The sequence below is a fragment of the Diplodia corticola genome, assembly GCF_001883845.1.
Source record: "Diplodia corticola strain CBS 112549 chromosome Unknown scaffold76, whole genome shotgun sequence".
Classification (NCBI taxonomy): Eukaryota; Fungi; Ascomycota; class Dothideomycetes; order Botryosphaeriales; family Botryosphaeriaceae; genus Diplodia; species Diplodia corticola.
Window position 1 is genome coordinate 83192 of NW_017971555.1, and position 19130 is coordinate 102321.

At 56.4% G+C, this 19130-nt stretch overlaps 7 protein-coding genes across 7 annotated transcripts; 1 reads left to right on the forward strand and 6 right to left on the reverse strand.

The window, feature by feature from the left end:
• Positions 1-2435: 2435 nt before the first annotated feature.
• Positions 2436-4695, reverse strand: BKCO1_7600029 (fre family ferric-chelate reductase; the record flags this gene model as incomplete). The annotated part of the gene is made up of 6 exons (XM_020278992.1): positions 2436-3555; positions 3606-3727; positions 3784-3836; positions 3892-4124; positions 4173-4555; positions 4606-4695. 6 exons carry the CDS (start codon positions 4693-4695, stop codon positions 2436-2438), a joined length of 2001 nt encoding a protein of 666 aa, XP_020125910.1.
• A 1931-nt stretch (positions 4696-6626) lies between these two features.
• BKCO1_7600030 (calcium proton exchanger) lies at positions 6627-8355 on the reverse strand (the record flags this gene model as incomplete). Its single annotated transcript, XM_020278994.1, has 5 exons — positions 6627-6693; positions 6743-7606; positions 7658-8151; positions 8219-8301; positions 8352-8355. The coding sequence occupies 5 exons, from the start codon at positions 8353-8355 to the stop codon at positions 6627-6629; spliced, it is 1512 nt and encodes a 503-aa protein (XP_020125913.1).
• Positions 8356-8788: 433 nt separating this feature from the next.
• On the reverse strand, positions 8789-10342 carry BKCO1_7600031 (glycoside hydrolase; the record flags this gene model as incomplete). The annotated part of the gene is made up of 1 exon (XM_020278995.1): positions 8789-10342. The coding sequence occupies one exon, from the start codon at positions 10340-10342 to the stop codon at positions 8789-8791; it is 1554 nt and encodes a 517-aa protein (XP_020125899.1).
• A 710-nt stretch (positions 10343-11052) lies between these two features.
• Positions 11053-12068, reverse strand: BKCO1_7600032 (cellulose-binding family ii protein; the record flags this gene model as incomplete). Its single annotated transcript, XM_020278996.1, has 3 exons — positions 11053-11336; positions 11401-11754; positions 11816-12068. 3 exons carry the CDS (start codon positions 12066-12068, stop codon positions 11053-11055), a joined length of 891 nt encoding a protein of 296 aa, XP_020125912.1.
• Positions 12069-13189: 1121 nt separating this feature from the next.
• On the forward strand, positions 13190-14209 carry BKCO1_7600033 (zn2+-binding protein melusin contains chord domain protein; the record flags this gene model as incomplete). The annotated part of the gene is made up of 1 exon (XM_020278997.1): positions 13190-14209. The coding sequence occupies one exon, from the start codon at positions 13190-13192 to the stop codon at positions 14207-14209; it is 1020 nt and encodes a 339-aa protein (XP_020125911.1).
• A 976-nt stretch (positions 14210-15185) lies between these two features.
• Positions 15186-16946, reverse strand: BKCO1_7600034 (transferase family protein; the record flags this gene model as incomplete). The annotated part of the gene is made up of 1 exon (XM_020278998.1): positions 15186-16946. One exon carries the CDS (start codon positions 16944-16946, stop codon positions 15186-15188), a length of 1761 nt encoding a protein of 586 aa, XP_020125915.1.
• Positions 16947-17363: 417 nt separating this feature from the next.
• BKCO1_7600035 (ankyrin repeat protein) lies at positions 17364-18254 on the reverse strand (the record flags this gene model as incomplete). Its single annotated transcript, XM_020278999.1, has 1 exon — positions 17364-18254. One exon carries the CDS (start codon positions 18252-18254, stop codon positions 17364-17366), a length of 891 nt encoding a protein of 296 aa, XP_020125914.1.
• Between the last annotated feature and the right edge of the window lie 876 nt (positions 18255-19130).

The window sequence follows — 19130 nt, forward strand, 5'->3', positions numbered from 1 at the left end:
ACCCTGACAGTATCCGTGTAGACCGGCACGGTGCTCATGTTAAAATGGCCCGTTTCTACATGTCACTCTTTTGCGAGGAGTCTATTTATCAAAAGTGGCACTCATGCAACATTCTGCATTACGCAAGGAGGAACTTTCATCTCCACGCCGCCGAAGCAATTACTAAGAAGCTTTCAGAAGAAACCAAGCAAGAGATAAACAAGCTTCTCACTCTCATATTTCGCAGTAAGGACATTCTCAAACGTTGGGTTTTCGGAATAGGATCCGAAAGCCTTCATAAATGGCTCCTCGATAGAAGCTACATGCGACGGATCTATACATGGCTTCCAAACGTCCAATCAAACACGGGCTCTAGCGCACAGATTCCCAAACAAGCGACAGGCGTTAAAAGCAACAATCTTCCAGAGCTCAAACTCCTCCAACCATTAACACGAGTCTTGGCATCACAATGGCTAGACGAGCTGTCAGAAACGGAAGCATACCGTTATTACGAGTTCTTGGATTTATACATGCAAAAGGTAGGTCCCTATTATTATACGACATAAGAATCCATGCCTAAGGGCAATCTAAACATGCTATCCGACAAGCCTAACTATCTCTAGGTCTCTACCTCCGCTAAGTCTAAAGTAACTGGAAATGTCTCAAATGTTGAAAAGATCAAGTCGAGAGCTACACAAATTGCGAGAGACTTTAACATCGAGCAGAATACAAAGTACCATCTCCGCGTCGCCCAGGTACTCAGAAATCATCATCACTGGGGAGAAAGTATAAACGAATCTAAAAGGGCGCTCGAAGAGGATCCAGATCTACATCTCGCAAGTTACAATCTGGCACAAATTCTAGCCAAACAGTGGGGATTCTCTAAGGCCCAGGATTTGTTCCACACGTGCCTCAATAGAATGATGGAAAGCAAGACCACAGCGTCTACCCACATCCTCGAGGCTGCAACCACCTTTACACGTCAATTCATATCTGAGAACACAATGGAAGTGGTAAGGAAAGTCATAGAGTACGCAAGAGCGGACCCGGACGTCGATAAAGACGCTCACCATACTTGCGTCAAGTCCCTCCTCACGTACCTAGTAGACGCCTCGGATTACAAGTCTCTCTACGTATACCTTCAGCAGCTTTTAGAAGAGAAGATACCAACCGGCGAGTTAAGGCTTTCAAGGTATCTATCGAAGGATCGATATGAGCCGCTTATACTGGAACTCCTACCAGAGAACAGTGTCCATTCCATAAAGGAGCATTCGAATCACATAATTCCCATCCTCCGGCAATGCTTAGAGGAGGCGAAGCTCATTCGCGACAAACTATTCATCCCAATTTTTCAGGATTACCTCGCAAGCTTTCTCTTCCAAAGTATCGATGGAGAAGGAGAAGCGATCAAACTCTAGACTCAAACTCTCGGATGGGAAGGCGGAAACCTCAATACATCTATCACTCATCGCGCGAAAGCAAATGCCACGAGGCATCTATCTTCCGTATACTTCACACGAGCGTTAATTACACAAACAATTCATGCATTCGACCAAGCCAACACAATCGCCGAAGAGCTTGTCAGGTCCGTTCAAAAGGAAGTCGACCCAGAACAACGAATTTAGTGGTTTTCCCATTGTTCATCATTGATACTATCTGCTTGGCATCTAAGGGCGGATTCCGTGAACGTTGCGCACGAACGTTTCAAAAACAACATCTCGCAAGCGGTAGTACTTCTCGAAGACGTGTGGAAGGTCAACGACATCCAAGGCTTTCTGATCTTGGCCGAGACCCTCATGACTACCGGAGTCGACGACGAAGACGCCAGCGCTGCAATATCTCTATTTCTTCAGTATCGACGGTGTGGGGTTGCTTGCGACGCGTGTGGGAGGAGCTGCCCTTGGCGGACGTTTCAAGTATGCCGATTCTGCAAGGCCGACCTTTGTGATGATTGCTATACTGCGATGCAGAACGAGCAACTCATCTTTCGTCTCTGTCATCCTCTCCATGAGTACTTCAAACCTACTGGAGACGATCCTGAAGATCTTGTACAAGGCTACGTCACTCTCAAAAATCAAGAGGTCCACTTCACTGAATGGCTGAGGCGTATCAAGAACAGATGGGAAATAACCAGTACAGAATGATCACCGAGTGACGGAGAAAGACGAAGGAGATATGGAACCAAAATTGGAATGAGAGAAAGAAAATGTGAATAGCAATTCAAATTGTTACAATATACATACAGTACACGTTCCTAAGTACAAGGGTGTTGCGATATGTAAGCACTAACGAGGATGTTATAGTGCTGGGGGAAGTGGTGGTGCCGCTGCAGGCTGGCGCCAGATGGCCGGCCACCACCAGCTGCGAAGATAATACACTGTTTTATTTTGTCCAGTGCGTGACTGGTGGACAGCGGTACGGTATGGTCAACTCATCGCGACTACACCACGAGAGTCCTACCACCCAAAACACTCCTCCACATACTCAATCCGGCGACACCCTCTCCTCATCTCCCCCCGCACCGCCTCCCGCGCCTCATCCGCCATACCCGCCGGCCCGCAAACAAACACCACAGCCCTTCCATCACCCTCCGCCGCCGCCGCCTCCGCCGCCTCCGCAACAACACGGCCCACATCCGGCCGCCCGCGCCTGACCGCGACCTCCCCCGCAGCATCCTCCTCCTCCTCCTCCTCCTCCTCCTCCTCTTCCGCCCCCGCCCCCGTGGCAAACAACACCGCCTCTACGTTTTTCGCCCCCTGATCCCCGCTCTGGCCCAGCCGCAACGCTCCCGCCAACTCGTTCCGACACACGTCGCGCAGAAATGCCGCGTGCCGGGCGGCCCATACGAGCTTGATGCTGGCAGAGCGTGACGACGCGAAGGCGAGGATGTACGGCGCGGCGGCGGCGATGCCCGTGCCGCCGACGAGGAATGTGATGGTGGTGGGGGTGGCGGCGGAGGACGAGGAGGAATAGGAGTGTAGGAGTCGTAGTAGGGGCGGGTGGGGGTGGCCGTATGGGCCTTCGAGGAGGAGGAGAGGGCGCGGGGAGATGGTGTTGTTGGAGGGGGAGGGGGAGGCGAGGCATTGGTTGCGGAGGCGGCGGGTCCAGCCGGTGTGGGGGCGGATCCAGAAGGTGAAGGTGGTGGTGGCGTTGGGTGAGGAGTGGGTGGTGGTGGAGGAGGAGGAGGAGGATGTGGATGATGCGGCGGCGGCACTGGATGGTGTAGTGCCGGCTTGCTCGACTGGCGAGGGAGGCGGCTGCTGGTAGGCGGCCAGAGAGAAAGGGTGGTTTTCCCACCAGCCGAATGGAACAAAGGGCTGATACAAGTGATAGTATTGGCCTGGCGCGGGCTTGAGCCATGGACCGGGCTGCATGTCGATGCGGATGACATCGCTGGAAGTGTCGTAGCGCACAGTTGCCGAATGGACAGGTGATACAGCTCCGTCCTCGCGAAAGTTGACCCGAAAATTACAGTAGAAGATGCGTGCGATGCGGAGAAGACGGTCGAAAGACCAGATGGCTACAAGCGGCCAAAGATAGACGTTGTATTCGCCGTCGGTGAACTTTGAAGTGTGGCTGTCGCTTTGTTAAGCACCATTTCGTACGGTAGCAGGGGCGGTACAAACAAGAAAAGTGAGTATAGCAGTACTATACAGAAACAGATGTGCACCACGAGGAACGAGTCGTAGTAACGGACCCGGAGGTAGCCTGCAGAAGAGGCAACCAGTAAGGACATGAGAATTACTGACTAGAGCACACGGCCGTGTTAACGCAAGGTAGACGTTGACTTTATAATAGACTTACCACTATGCCGAACCGGAACCAATTCTTCGCCAAGGAGGTTTGATACGTGAGCTCTGCATGTGTCAGCTCGAATCTCGCAAGCTATGGTGAAGCCTCAATTGCACGTACTATACTGCGCGTACACGACCGAGTATGAGATGCCATGTACGATGGAGAAGATGGTCGCCGCTCTTGCACAGTGGCGATGGAAAGCGCTGAAAGTCGCATAGCTCCACCCGGTAGCCCAGATGAATATGTTGTTTCTCTGTGCAAACATCCACACCCAAGGTAAGAGAGAGTATGCCATGTAGCCACACCGCACAGCGACCGCATTCCAAATGTACTGGTGGATGTTCGGTGTGCTTGAGCCTCGTCAGCACGCTTGTCGATAGATGGCAGTAGTTGCTCACAGTGTGTTGTTAGCTATTGTAGGATAACCGACAACCCCCAAGACAATACAGAGACACCAGAACGCCATGATCGGCATCGAAACAGAACGCTTGGGTATCGTGCACTCGAGTAATCGTCTCTGACATCGTGTTCCGATAGTCGCAGGGACGAAGATATGGGTTTTGAGCCAGAAGCATACCTCGACAAACGGAGCCAATGGTTTTCTTGACTTGGTGGTCACGGACCCCGAATGTTCAATGTCTCCTCTGGTAGCAGACGTACGTCGGTCGGCGAAGGTACCAAAGCAGGCTTTCAAGATTCCCAAGAGGACTATGCCGCCCCAATAGCAATCAAGAGCCCAGCCAAACCGTCGGCTCCGTGGACTCGACTCCAACTTCAATCTCTACATGGAGTCAGAGATAGTCGTGGCCCGTAATGTCTCAAGGGACGTACATAGCTCTCGTAGGACCTCTCAAAGTACGCACGGCTGAGAAGAACTGGTTCAGAGACCTGTTCGGTACTATTGCGCTCAGGATCGGCCATTGGGAGTTGATCTATGTATGGTTGCGTAAAGTTGGCGGAAATGGTAGAAAGGTCGATCAATTCAGACTTGCTATGACGACACAAGTCTTGCCAGAACTCCAAACCTTTCTCGAATTGGTCTACAGAACAATAGACCTTACAAGAAGCGTAGATGGAAGACACCAGAGCCATGTTGGTACACTCTTGGGTTTTGATTTTCGACGAGCCATCGTTGGTCCAGGACAAGGAGTCTAGGCAGTGGTAGATTGAATAAAAGCAGTATTGGCTCCAAACATCGGGTTTGTAAAGCTCGGCGAGGGTCTCGATGGAACAAAAGGCAAAAGCCAGAAGCCAAGATGACGTGCGTAACATTCTTAGGAAAAGAGGAATCACGACTTGATCTCTCTGTAAATGGGATTGGAAAAGAGGCGAGTCCGGAGTAGGGCAATCTAAAAGATTCAAAATTCTCATCCACCTTGCTCTGGGTGCCCACTTTCGTTACTGCCTATCTTCGGCCCTCTTAGTTTTTTGTGGGGCGCATACCACATGTACGCGCAATCCCGGGAAGTCCGTGTTGCCTTCTGAACCATCATAAATGAGCCAGGTTTCTTCTTTATTCCACGGTATCAAGGCATTTAAAACGCTTTAGGTCGCTTTGTGTATATATTAAGAATGCTGGTCAGTGATTTGAGTTGGAGCTACTATGTTGGACTTTAACAAGAAACCGTCCCATGATAGCTTAGGGTATAGGCATCGCACCGGGTTCCCCGCAAGAAGATTCGAGCGCTCTTGAGTAGGTGTTATTAATAGTATTCTGCACTAGCCAAATCATGAATGTTTGTCGTAATGATCCACACGGGAGTTCTGAGCCCATAGCTTTGCTTGAATTGCAGACGTCGTTCAATAACGCAGGCAAGTGGTTGCGCACTCTTGGGATTGTGATTGGGCAGGATATTTGTTATCAAAAAAAAACAAAAAAAAACCCGCACTGGATCAGATAAGATCAGCCACTCAAAACAGTAGCGCCCGTTCTGCCGTGTGATCCAGTCCTCGGCTAGCTTTTTTTTTCCGAGGCTGCAACAGGGAATTCGCCGTCGAGCTACAGCTGAACAGGCAAGAAACCCGCTTTTCCACCATCTGATATGATAAAAACTTTTCCGATGATCTGATTTCTGTTTATAACGGGCAAGATAACTCGACAAGAGGTTCCACCTTCCTCGCCTCATTTGATCAAGCTTCAGGCAGCCTCGGCAAGTTTGGCTGTGGGCTTGGCTGTAGTGCTGCGGTGGCAGGAACGCCGGGAATAACAGTTCGTGTGTGGGGAGTACTGGAACTGGCTGGATTATCTGCATATCATCTAACAATTCTAGCCGTCTGTCTGAGAATTTGAGCACTTGAATCATGAAAAGGTGCGACAGCTGGCATTACTGCTTACGTCGGCTGCTGACAACACAGCTCTCCCAAGACGCAACTCTGTCTCACCAGAATCAGTACTGTCATCCATCCAGCCACTTCTTACGCTGGATGCATCCGCTTCACCCTTTCGTAGATTGACGGGGGAATCAGGGCTCCCACTTGATAGTACAGCTCGACGGAACGGCGCAATTATACGAGGTGGAGGAGTTGAAGGCAGCTGGACAGGCGAGGAGGTAATGGAGATGGCTTGGCCATTTCAGACCTTGGTCTTGGAGGAGAAAATTGTGTGGTAGGAGTGTGGTGATAATTTGATTAGGTGGTGAACATTTTGAGAGGTCGTGCGAGTGATTCTCAGTGGTTATCAATTAAACATGTCTGCAGTCATTCAAACCGGACTCGGACCTATCCTAACCAATGATTCGCGCTTCATGACTAAAATGATAAACTTATCCATCGGAGGATAGCGGAGATGATTGAGATATATTCCAGCAGTAGAGATGGTTATGTCCCGGACCAAGAGCTTGAACTCATCACTCTCAGGGGACGTAGAATGTCGCAAGTGTAATGACAACGTAGATTTTTACCAGTCTGAGTCCTTGAAACCTGGCCAGATGTTAGTGATTGAATATGCATCAGTAACGATTCAACTTACCAAGTCGACTTGGCATTCTGTATTTCGTATGTTAGAAGGAGAATAGAAATAGACAGTGCTACGGTGAGGAACCCCCCAAAATCCATATCCATCTCGTCGATGCCCAAAATCCACGCGAGGAGTACCGAGAACGGGATAACAAGCAATGCCGTTTGTACGCATCTCTCTAGTGTTAGGGCGATGCAAAAAGGCAGCTCATCTTTTACACCCAGCTTCAGGGCCTCGACATCGTAGCTGATGATGGGGAAGATGAAGAAGCCGACAAAAGTCTGCGAAATGACGGCTTGCTGGCAGAGTCCCTGCACGCTGTTGGTCGCGAATTCGCCATGGAATCCAACAAGAACCCCCGATATTGCTATGGCTATGAGAGAGCCGGTAATGGTGAGGACAGGTGCTCGTTGTTCCTTCTCGTCATCTTCATCGTGAAGAAGACGTTCTTCGTGTATTCGGCCTCCCACGCCTACCAATTCGACCTTGGGTCTCCTCTTCATCTTTTTAATAGGCTCACGAAGCATCACGGAGTGCGTCTTCAATTGGAAGAGAAGCCACCAAACATACAATACGATGAGTATGACTGCTGCGCCACGCGATTGCTTCAGCACAGACTTCTGGGCCGTGGCGGTCAGGAGACGAAAAGCCGTAGGGAGAGTCATGCTGAGACTCGCGAGAAGGAGGATGGAAGTGATTGCTGTCGTTGCCGAGTGGTTGAGGTATTGTTCAACACGGTTGATACCTCCAAAGAAAAACGCCGCACCGGTCATGAGAAGCGCGTTGGAGAGGATCGTGCCGATCAGGGACGCTTTCAGAACAACAATCTGCCTGGATTTCAACAACAGGATGGAGCTGATGAGCTGGACCGCGTTTCTGCCGTCGAGTCAATACAACAACTGCTACCTTGGGAAGTTCATGACATACCCGGCGGTCGCGCCTATCAAACCGCCAACGAAGCCGCCAAAGTGGAGGTTGAGCTCATCCACCGCGAAGCCTAACGCAGCCGTGCTGGGAACAACAGCCAGGAAGTTGATGCAGAATACTGCAATGGGATTCGTGTTGATGTAGTAAAGGGCAAAGCCAACGGGCGTGGCCAGATACAGGAGCTTGACCCAGCTATCCAGCACAACGAACTTGAACTGCGTCCACGGGGTGATGTCATGTGGGAACCTCGTCATGATAGTAAAGGGTTCCAAAGTGGATCTGCTCATGAATCGCTTTGGCTGTGTTAAACGCTCGATCCTATCGGTAGAAACCTGAGAGCCAGGCCTTCCAGGTGGACGCGAAATGAGCTTTGCAGAATTTGCAACGTCATTTCCCTCATTTCGTCGACTTCCATCTTCGGGCGAAGGTTCGCCCCTCTTGCTGCCATCGGTTGCCGCTTCCTCATCGAGTTGCTGGGCAGCGTGGAAGGGGAGCTAACAAATGCATTGTGATTGTCAGTCCTGGCCAACATGGCGGTCGCACCTTGTTGATATGACATACAATGCCAGACCATCGGCGACTCTGACCTGAATCCTCTGCGCTTGCCCTCCAGCTGGTTTGACGCGCACGCGATCTTATCGCATCTGTCCTGAAAATCAGTGGACCTCAGGTGTTTGAGGGTTCAGATACTCACACATGCTCGGCTCTGAGCTCTTAGGTTGAGGCGCTGCGCGGTGGTGAGGTTTGGATCATGGCAAGGCTGTGAGATCCTTTGAATCCGAAGGTGTCCTGTAGTGGCGCGTCTGAGGTGGGGGCCAAACACTGTTGATTGGCGAAGGGCGGCATCTCGTCAAGCCCCTCACATATATGTGAGACTGTGCTGACACCGACCTCGCTATCGCTGAAGATGGGGTTTTGTCGCATCGTTATCGATGATCAGTACTTCGCTACCTGTTCACCGCCTTGGTGAAGGGGATGGATGGAACGACTCACCACCTCACTAATTTGCATCTCCTTATCTATGTCTCCGTATTGTCATCAGTGTGCGTAGCATACAATATCCATGGACTACTCAAAGTTGTCGTCATAGTCTTGATATCCACGGTTCGAAAATGACTACGAGGGTTTCCATTAAGCGGTACTTTCCCGCGTCCCGAGTACCTGAAAAGCACTAATCAAAGGCACAGCATCGGCCTGCGTGACACTGAAACGAACACGGCTCGTGCGCACAGCTTCACTCAGCCTGTCAATACGCTTATACCCGAGCGAGGTGCCAGTGACCACGGTCGTCCACGTCCCATTCACGACGGCGCCAATCTCATACCCACCGATACGCTGACCCAAAGCAATATGCTCCTGCGTGACAAAAGCATCAACACTATACGCACCGTCCAACTCGAATTCCACCGCCCCCGTCGTCTCCCCATCGTCCATCGTCCAATACGTCTCGGCATCCCCATCAAGCACCTTCGCCGGCCCAAACACCACATCATTCCCCCCACGCACACCGCTCGCATTCACCACCACCCCGGGGCCCAGCACGTCCCGCCGCAGAAACGCCTCGCGCCTCGCCCGAAACTCCATCAACACCTCCACATCCCCCTCCGCGATCCTCCCCCGCCCATCCGGCGGCACATCCAACAACAACGCGACGCTCCGCCCCACCGACCTCCCCCACATCTCCACCAGCTCCCCCGCCCCCTTCGGCTCCTCCCCCTTATGCCAGAACCACCCCTGCCTCACCCGCGCATCCGCCTCCGCCGGCGTCCAGTACGCGCCGTTCCTCACCCCCTCCTCCAGTTCCTCCCCGGAATAACGCTCGTCGTCCTGCGTCCGGCTGATCGTGTGCCAGTTCGTCTGCCCCGTCTCGCCGTCCTCGTTCCCCACCCACCGCGCATCCACGCCCTGGTGGCCCCACATCACGGCGTCGGGCTGACTTTCACGAATGACGTCCCGGAACCGCGCCCAGTCGAACGTCTGCACCGTGTCGGAGCCGCTGGCGCCGTCGAGCCAGACCTCGAACAGCGGGATCGGCTGCCCGTCGTCGTCGTCGTCGGCATCGTACGTCATGCCGACCAGCTCGGCCAGCTGCGCGGCGTAGAGGTCGTTGTAGTCGCTGCCGTCGTCGGCGGTGCTGCTGTCGTCGCCGAAGATTTGCGGCTCGTCGAAGATGGTGCCGGCGAGGAGCGGTTTGGGGATGGCCGGGTCGCGGTGCATGTCCCAGGGGGAGAGGTAGACGCCGAAGCGGAGGCCGTGCTTGCGGGCGGAGGCGGCGGCCATGCGGACGACGTCGGCGGTTTTGGTCGTGCGGTTCCGGGCCCAGGGGCTGTTGGCGATGGTGTAGGCGGTGGTGTTGGTGGGCCAGAGGCACATGCCGTCGTGGTGCTTGGCGGTGAGGATCATGCCGGACATGCCGGCGGCGGCGAAGGTGGCGGCCCATTGGTCGGTGGAGAGGTCGGTCGGGGCGAAGACGGAGGGGGGTTGTTGGCTGAGGCCCCATTCTTCGTCGGTGAAGGTGTTGGGGCCGAAGTGGACGAAGGCGTAGTATTCGTGCTGGTGCCAGGCGAGTTGGCGGGGGGAGGGCGTCTGGGAGTGTGCGGCGGGGGGTGGTTGGGCCGTGGCGCCGGCGTTGAGGGTTGCGAGTAGTAGGAGGAGTGCCAGTCGCCATGGGGTTTTTGGTGCCATTGCGGGGGCTGGGTGCGGGGGTCGCCGGTCAAGGCCTGAGTTGTCCGGAAAATATAGTAGTGCCTGGCTTTATATCAGTGGCTGAAGATTCACTTCTTGGTGACGTTGAAGTCGAATGACGTCGGAAGCGATGGGTGCGAACAGGCACGACTGCGGCTTTGATAGAAGTCGGTGCATGGTATTGGCTGATATGCTCGTATCTGGCCGACTTGGACATTTCAAGTGGGGTAGGGGTCTTCTATAAAAGGCAGGTCGGTGCCAACAGTGGCCGTACCGGGAGTAGTGGGAGCGGGGTTGACGTTTGCCGCTTGGTAACTATGGGCGATCTGATCCGCCTGTCATGAGGCCGCGCCGATAGTCTTCTAGATCCAAAGCCAGTACTAAATAGAGCGGGCCTATACGGTGGTCGGCGGTTGAGATTAATGAAATACAGGCATCCACTGTTATGACTGGGATCGTAAGCATTGTGCCGTCGGGTAGGTCAGTCGCGGCCACAGCATCGCCCCCGCTGTCTTCGACTGATCATGTACACGAACGAGTTCAGTCCTTACTACGAGCTAGGGCGAATTCACTTTCAGGAACAGTGTCGATGTAGAAAATCAGATTGTCCTTCAATCAAGACTCCGACTTATGCACACTATTTACTCCCCATCGCCATCCATGCACTCCACAAGACTAATATTTACACAGAAAGCCGCACGACACGGCACTCAAAGGCTGTACCTCGACTTGAGGTTCCTCCACCAGTCCCTCGCCATCCACTTGTCGAACTCGGTAATCTCCATGGAACTGCCCGCCAACATGATGAAGTTGCTGACGCCCGTCGGGGTCCAGTCGTAGAAGTCGTCGAGAGCGAACGTGTGGCCAATCTCGTGCAGCAGGATGTGCACGTTCTCGTCGTTCATCGTCTGGAGGAAATACTCGGAGCCGATGCGCTGGCCCCAGTCGCCGCCCGCGCCGCCGTCCATGCCCTCGGTGAGCCAGAGCGACATGTCTGCGTGTCACCACCGCGTCAGTACTCGCTCGCGAATAAAACAAAAAGGGGGGACGATTCTTACCGTAGTGGCGGTCCGCACCGGCGGCGCATTGGCTGTAGTCGTTGTCCTGGTGGAAGAAGCGGCCGCAGCCCTCGTCGCACTGCGGGATGCCGTCGGCGTCGGTGGTGGTGTAGACCTCGACGCCCGTGGCGTCCTCGAGGAGGGACTTGTCGCGGACGGCCCAGCCGACGACGTCGACCTCGACCGTGTCGTATGGCCAGCCGTCGAAGCCGGCGAGGGCGTCGATCCACTTCTTGAACGACTTCTTGGCCGCGGCTTCGATCTGGGTGCGCTGGGTGGCGGTGACGGACTGGGTCGAGTCCCAGCGGACGCAGTAGTTGATCTTGCCCTTGGCGTCGATGACCTGGTCGAAGCCTGTGGAGGGGAGTGTGTCAGTGTGGAAGTGTTGGCGGGGTTGAAGGGGTGCGAGACGTACCGTAGTTGGTGAAGCCGAGGGCGTCGCTGTAGGTGCTGACCTCGTGCTCCCAGACCTCGTTCAGGGGGGTGACGAGCTCCGAGGGGGGGCTCCAGGTGGAGTCGTTCTGACGCTTCATGGGCTGTACGCTGCGGGCGAGGACGTTGCGCTGCTCAAACTTGCAGATGCCATTGTTGCTCTTGACGGGATGCGCCAGCGCGCCGTCAAGGAGGGGCAGAAGGGAAACGAGCGAAAAAACCGAAGTAGACTTCATTATGGAATGGAAAGAGTGGACTGGGTGGTCGGAAGCAATGCTCAACAGACTTCTGGCTCATTTTGAACGGGCGGCGGGCTGGCAGTCTATATAGAAGGAGCGGCGACAGCAACAGCAGAACAGCCCGTCTCCGTCGTCCAGCACCGGACGGCAGTGCGGCGATGCGGAGTGCATTAGCAGCAGGGTGGTGAGAATGAAGTGCCAACACCATAAGCGACGGGGTGCTAGACGGATGGGGAAGTAGCGGGCTGGGCAGCGGTCTCCAGTAAGGCTTGGCTAATATAAGAAATTAGACGGCATTGGCGAGTAGGTGGCAAAGGTGGGGCGTGGGGCGGAACGGGCGAGGTTTGAAACGCCAAGCTTTTCAGCACAACCGCTGGAAGCACTCGAGAAATGGAGGAGTAGCGGGAAACGAAGCAGGTTGCGACCGCCGGCCCGCTCGAGACAAGGCCGAGCGAAACAGCGGAAGGGGCGAGGGAGGTGTCTCAACACAGGCTTGATGAGCTTGGCGCGGGATAATTCTGGCCTTCAATGAGCAGCCGGCGCTTCGTGAGATCCGTTGCCGGAGTGAGCCGCCTCCTGGACAATGTCACCGGAACCCGATGCCGGTATTTCCGGAGCATCGCAGATGGAAGTGTTCCAGGCAGTTGCGTCCGTAATCCGGAGAGGAGAGAGGCCGTGGTCTAAGCCCGTCCGAGGCCGGCACCGAGCAACCGAGATCACATCTGAAGCAGCGAGGCGCATGGCCAACTACTGGCATGCCTCTCTCGTGATGAGCTGGACGGCCCGACGGGAATCTGGGTGGTACCTAGTCAGCTGCTTCTTCACTTCTCAATGTGGGCTGTAGCCGAGCAGGCCACAATTGGCCGAGCTCCCCAAATCAAATAGGGAGATCGACTACCGTCTCTCTCCCGGGCGGAGGACAGCGAAGAGCGCGGGGTAGGTGTCTTTGTCGCAAGCAAGCGCGAGTGGTGGTGGGAGGAAGAACGTGAAGTGACCGTCGGGCCGCGGAGGCCGCAGTCATTGACGTCATGCAGCTGCCCTTTGTGCCACTCACCCTTGTCCACACCCCGCTTCCTCCGACACTCCACACCCTCCCCCCCTTCCCCCCCTTCCAAACAATGAGCGAGTACGAGGCCCGCCGCCTAGCCAATATCAAGCGAAACGAGGCCCTCATCCAAGAGCTCGGCCTGGAGCACTCCGCCGCCGCCGCCGCCCCACCGCCACCAAACTCGAAACCCACCCGCGCCAGCAACCACCGCCCTCGGAACAAACGACGCAAGCTCGAGCCCGCCGCCCCTACACGCTCGTCCGCCCGCCTCGCCCGCGCCGGGTCCCGTCCGCTCCCGTACGGCGACGCCTCCGCCTCGGCCTCGGCCTCATCACCACCCGCCCAACCGCGCCGCCACCGACCGAGCCGGAAAGCCCCCCAACGCAGCCGCACTGCCACCTCCCCTTCCTCCTCCCGCTCCCCCTCCCCCTCCGGCCTCGACGTCGCCGCCCTCCGCGCGCGCTGGACGTCCTGGACGCCCGTCGCGCCGCCGCCCGCGCGCGACGCGCACGGCACCTACCACTTCGCGTCGCACCCGGCCTTCACGCCGAACAAGTCGCCGGAGGAGGTGCTGCGCGAGGGGTGCTTCGGGGGCACGTACTTCCGGCCGCTGCGCAGTCGCGCGCTGGGAGCCAGTACCGTCGTCGATGGCGACTGGCGCGAGTTGCCGGCCGCGTGGGTCGCCGGGGTGGACGTGGCGCGCTGTCTGACGAGTTCGAGGTACGATGCGGCGGTGAATAAGTATGGAGTTGCGTGCGGGCAGAGCATCGAGGAGTGGGAGGCGGCGGGGTGGATTGCGCATGAGTGGGATGTGAGGGGGTGGTTTCAGTGGTATTGTCGGTTTTGGATGGGGAGGAGGGGGGCGGATGACGAGAGGCAGGTGGGGCGGTGGGCGAGGTGTGTGGGCGAGAGGGGGAGGTGGCGGAGGGCGTTGTTGAGGGGCTATGTCAAGGCGGGGGTGAGGAGCGTGTTTGATGATGGGGACGAGGGGCGGGGGGAGGTGAGTCCGGTCGTGCATCAGACGTGCCATCATTGGGCGTGGGAGGTGAGGCAGGACGCGCTGGATAGGTTTTGGGCCGAGGGACGCTGAGTTTGCCCGAGGCGATGCTTGGGTCGTTTTGGACGATGTGACGGGTTCAGCTCGAAGCCTGACTGACCCACCGCTGGAGAGATGCGGCGACTTCTGTTTCACGGCCATCGCCCCATGTGCCTACTCGCTATCACCACCTCATGCATGGGAGCGAATCATCGTAGGTGCATAGACCTCGGGTTCAAGCACGTCGGTATTCAGCGTCCCACTTTAGGTGTCGAGTTCCATGACTCGCCCGGTGTTCTCAGGGCCGAGATCCCCAAAGCCAACATGTCGCGCATCGCAATATTTATCCCCGAGTCTGAGGACTGGAATTAGCCATCCGCAAGGCTCTGGGGCAGTCAAGCAATTTGTCGCCACTGTAGGTATCAAAAATGAGTCTAATCAATACCGTAACTATGTCCGCTATTCTATTGTACAGGGCAAAAACAGCTATTCAGACTCAATCTCCGAACTCCTTTACGGGTCTTCCATGCCCTTCGATTGGAACAGGATACCTATCACCTACACATACGTCGGCTAGCCACTCTCACAAAAACCGCGCAGTGCGAGACCATAAGACAACATACTTGTTCGCATTCGGTGTTTCTTCCCGGACTTGAGGTGTTCGGGAATAATATACTTCAATTTCTAATGCTCTTCTGTAGGCTTTTTCTTTCTTTTCTTTGAAATCAGTGTCGTTAGAGGCGCTGCCATGACTAATGGCAAGGTGAGGTTCTCTTTGAGTTGCGGTTGCCGAAGGTGCCAATTGCTTGGTTCTCGCTACTTTCGTCATCTCGTATAGATCAACAAACTAACTTTTCGAGTCATTTTTGTCAGTACTAGCATGACACAGTCACCACGCACACAAAGGCTATTGGCCTTAAGCTTTGGTTGCCTTCTCAGTAGCGGAGGCTTCTTCGATTTTTGCTACAAAGTGGAGCGACTAGTTGCGCCATTGAGCAGAGAATCGACTCATGTTCCCCCGCCGGCCAACCTACCCCCGAAATCTCGCCCACACCTCATCCTCCTCCAACACGCCCCAAACCGGCGCACTCAAGGCCAAATACAAATCGATCCCGCCGTCCTGCGCTTCGGTCGGCAAGTAATACCCCAGCCCATCCACCAACGAGATGGGCGTAAACGGTGGCGCCACCAGCACCGGCGGCCTGCCGTCTTCGAACTCGGTACCGGCGTACACGTCAAACTTGTTCCACGCGCTGATCATGGTGCTGCCGTAACCCCCGTTGAAGCCCCACACCATGCTGCGCTTGTCCGGCACCGCGGCCATCCAGCGCGCCGTCGCCCGCGCCTCGTCCGCGTCCACGCTGCGGGTCAGCGCGTGAATCGTGCGCGCGGCCAGACGCAGGGAGGCGGAGGAGTCGGCCTGGGTGAGGGCGGAGTGCGGGAGGCGCGTGTAGGGCGTGAAGATGCCGTTGAAGGGGTAGCGGGCGGGCAGGGCGAGGCGAGTGCGGCAGTTGACGGATGTGAGAAAGTCGCGTGATGGCAGTTCTTCTTCTTCGTCTCCCTGCCTCCTCCGCAGCTCCACCCGCGCCCGATACACCCGCGTCCACACCAGCGCCGACAGCGCGTCGTACGTCGACACCCACCCGTTCTCGACATCCCCCGCATCCGCCGCTGCCGCCTTCAACGCCCCCAGCTGTGCGCCGGTGAACCGCATCACCCGTCCCTCAACCGGCGGCGCCGGCGGAATCGTCGTCGCGGTCCCATCTTCCTTCTTCTTCTCCACAACATCCCGTCCCGGCACCGCACCCTTCTCCTCCACCACCACCGCCTCAAAAAACCTCGGCCGAAATGCCAGCGCCAGCGCCTCCGCCCTCTCCCCCTCCTGATCCATCCCGCCCTCCTCCCCCAGCTCATCCGCGCGATACCCCTCCAACGGCGTCGAGCCAACCACCCCATCCAACCCCCTCACCAGAGAACCCCCGGCCCGAATCCCGCGACAAATCCCCGCCAGGTCCCGCACGACCTGAAAAAACGCATCCGAATCCACGACCGCGTGCAGCGCGCGCACCCCCAGCGCCGCGGCCCCGCACGCGAACCGCGTGTGCTGCACCGACACCACCGGCGTCGCGTCGCCGCACACGTCTTCGACCGTCGTCTTCGTCGCCGCGTCGTCGTCGTACGGCGCCAGCAGCGCGGTGCCGCCGTTTGGCAGGTCTGATAGCGTGAGCAGCGCGGGCGTCGCCGTCTGGCCGTCGCTCCCCGATGATGATGATGATGATGATGATGATGATGATGATGATGATGATGACGCTGCGAGCGAGGATAGCGGCGCGGCGCATTCGGCGACGTGGAGGTGTATGCCCTGCCCGAGGCGGTCGATGCTGCGCGCGCCGGTGGAGGGGTCGATGTGCAGGCGCCCGGTTAGGTGGGGGTAGTGGTCGAGGAGGTGGGGGAGGGCGGTGCGGAGGGTGGAGAGGGGGAGAGGGAGGCCGGAAGCGGTGCTGGGGGAATCGGAGGATGAGGAGGAGGAGGAGGAGGCGGAGGCGGAGCTGGCGGCGTAGATGAAGACGACGGCGATGGGGACGACCGGGGGGACTTGGTGGTCGAGGGCGCCGAGGCGCATGGGCGAGGGGAGCTTGGTGAGGGAGGTGGCGGTGGCGCAGGTGATGGTTTGGGTGGAGGTGGTGGTGACACTGACGACGGCGCTGGGGGGTGGTGGGGTGGTTTTGGGTGCCATGATCGATGTGGTTGGTGATGGTGGTGATGAGGTTGATGCGGATGTTGTGAGCATTTGGTGGTGTTGGTGTGGTGTGTCCGAGGCGGAGTGGAGTGCTTGCGAGGAAGCGAAGGAAGGCTGGAAGCTCAAAGGGTAGGGGTGATGGTGTGAAAGCCGTGAGGATGCGGTCTCTTATGTCAAGAAGGGCAGGCGGGACCCGAGTAGTGGAAGCGAGGGTTGCGCCAATCAGGGCGCCGTATCTCCCGATGAATCATTCTGAAGTCTGCGCGCTAATCATGAATAGGCAACGCTACGGGAGGCTGAATGCTTATTGCTGCACGGTCACTGTTCCACAGAAGAAGAAGCAGAATCTATGGTCAGATGCCGCTATCTGATCATGAGGTTGCACATGAGTCTTACTCATCACCGCGCCAAGGTACCAACTTAAATCGACGTCAATCTGAGCCATGATTGCATATCATAGGGAAGTGGCTACGCTGGCTGACTTTCCCGCTGCTTCAGAAAATTAACAATCTCCTGATGCCCCCCTTCATACCCGCCGGCCAGAAACCGCAAGTCCCACGGCAAGTCCATTCTTTTAGTCCCAGCCGTCTCGATGCCCAAGAAGTACCCTGCATCCTGAAGCGGCGTCCTCCCCGCTGCATTCTTCGCTTCCAGATCCGCCCCCTTCTCCAGCAAGTACTCGGCCACACGCACGCTATTCCCCGCCACCGCAACATGCAAAGGCGTGCTCCCAACGTCACCGCGCCAGTACCACCCCCTCACCCCCGCCGGCGCATCGACCGCCGCCCCGCACTCCTCCACCAGGAACCTCGCCGCCTCGAGCCGGTCGCACCACGCCGCGTAATGCAGCGCCCGCGAGCCGTCGACATGCGCGCCGGCCGCGACCAGCAGCCGCAGGATGGGCACGGTGCCGTGCGAGACGCCGTTGCACATGCAATGCACCTGGTCCGGGTTGAAGCCGTCCGGGTCGTAGTCGCCCGGGTGGTTCACCGCCGCGCCGCGCTCGAGCAGCCACGCGATGAAGGATTCCGGGCACCCGACCCCGCCGAGCGCCCGGTGCAGCACCCCGCCCGTGCGGTCGTCGTTCAGGTTGATGGAGAGCCCCGTGTCGAGCATCGCTTGCACGCACGCTGGGGAGCGGCCGCTGGCGGCGTCGAGGAGGAGCATGCCCGTGGGCTCGAGGGACTCGCGGGGCGTGTTGGCTAGGATGTGTTGGAGGAGAGGGAGTCGGTCGTGTCGGACTGCTTGGGACGCCATCTCCCTTGCCTGCGGCGGGTTGGGGCAGGTGGAAAGCAGTGAGAGGACTGTTTCGAGGGGCTGGGAGGCGCAGGCCTGGAGGATCTCGTCTGGAGTCGACATTACCGCGGAACTGGGTGGTTGGAGCGGTGGTGAGTTGGGGGGGGCAAAAAACGATTGCGTTGGCGGGTTGATGTCTTGGGTGAGGGATGATATTTTGGACGGTCGTATAACTTATTCATGGGCTCAAACGGCGCAGCTGTACGCCCGCCCCCACGTCGCTGCCTGGAGAGCCCCACTGACCCCACCCTGCCGATCAGCGGTTTTGTTCATCCCACCAGTTGCATAAACTTCAGCCACCTGTTATACGAGGTGGTTGTACGGCGTAGGCTTGATGCGGGGTTGGGTCTCGCACAAGTCCGTATAGGAATGGAAGCCGTAACGTGAACACCAGTTCCCATAAAAATAGAAGCAACTTTACACCGCGTCGGATCTCAACTAACAATAAACAGTATCAAGTAAGAGGCTGATGTGAGGGACCACATGGATGAGTAGTGTACGTGTTATGTAGAGGCGCCTAAGTGCGATGTGAAGTGTCCGGATGGAATGCAGAAGGTGGCTGAGAGTAAGTACGGTAATGCTCCGAAAAGGCCCGCAAGGTTTTCTGCTGCAAGAAAGAGACTGTTTCTTATTTTGATTCCATAAGACCGTAGTAGAGGAAAGGGGGGAATCGGAGTCACGTGTAAACGTTTAACGTAGTATTGTGAGATTTTGGGCACTGGTGAATTTAAGTACTCGAGTTATTCTTTAAAGTTTTGTATTAAGCGCGCAAGACTTCACCGGCAAATTAAATAATTTCCAGTATAAGACATTTACAGGTTAAGTTAGACTGGGTAGTACGAAAGTGTTGAACGTCAATTGTATCTATGTTACCGAACCTCTACCTACTATCGTTTCCAACCAATGAAACCGGATAAGCCCGAGGGTGGTTCTCTAGAA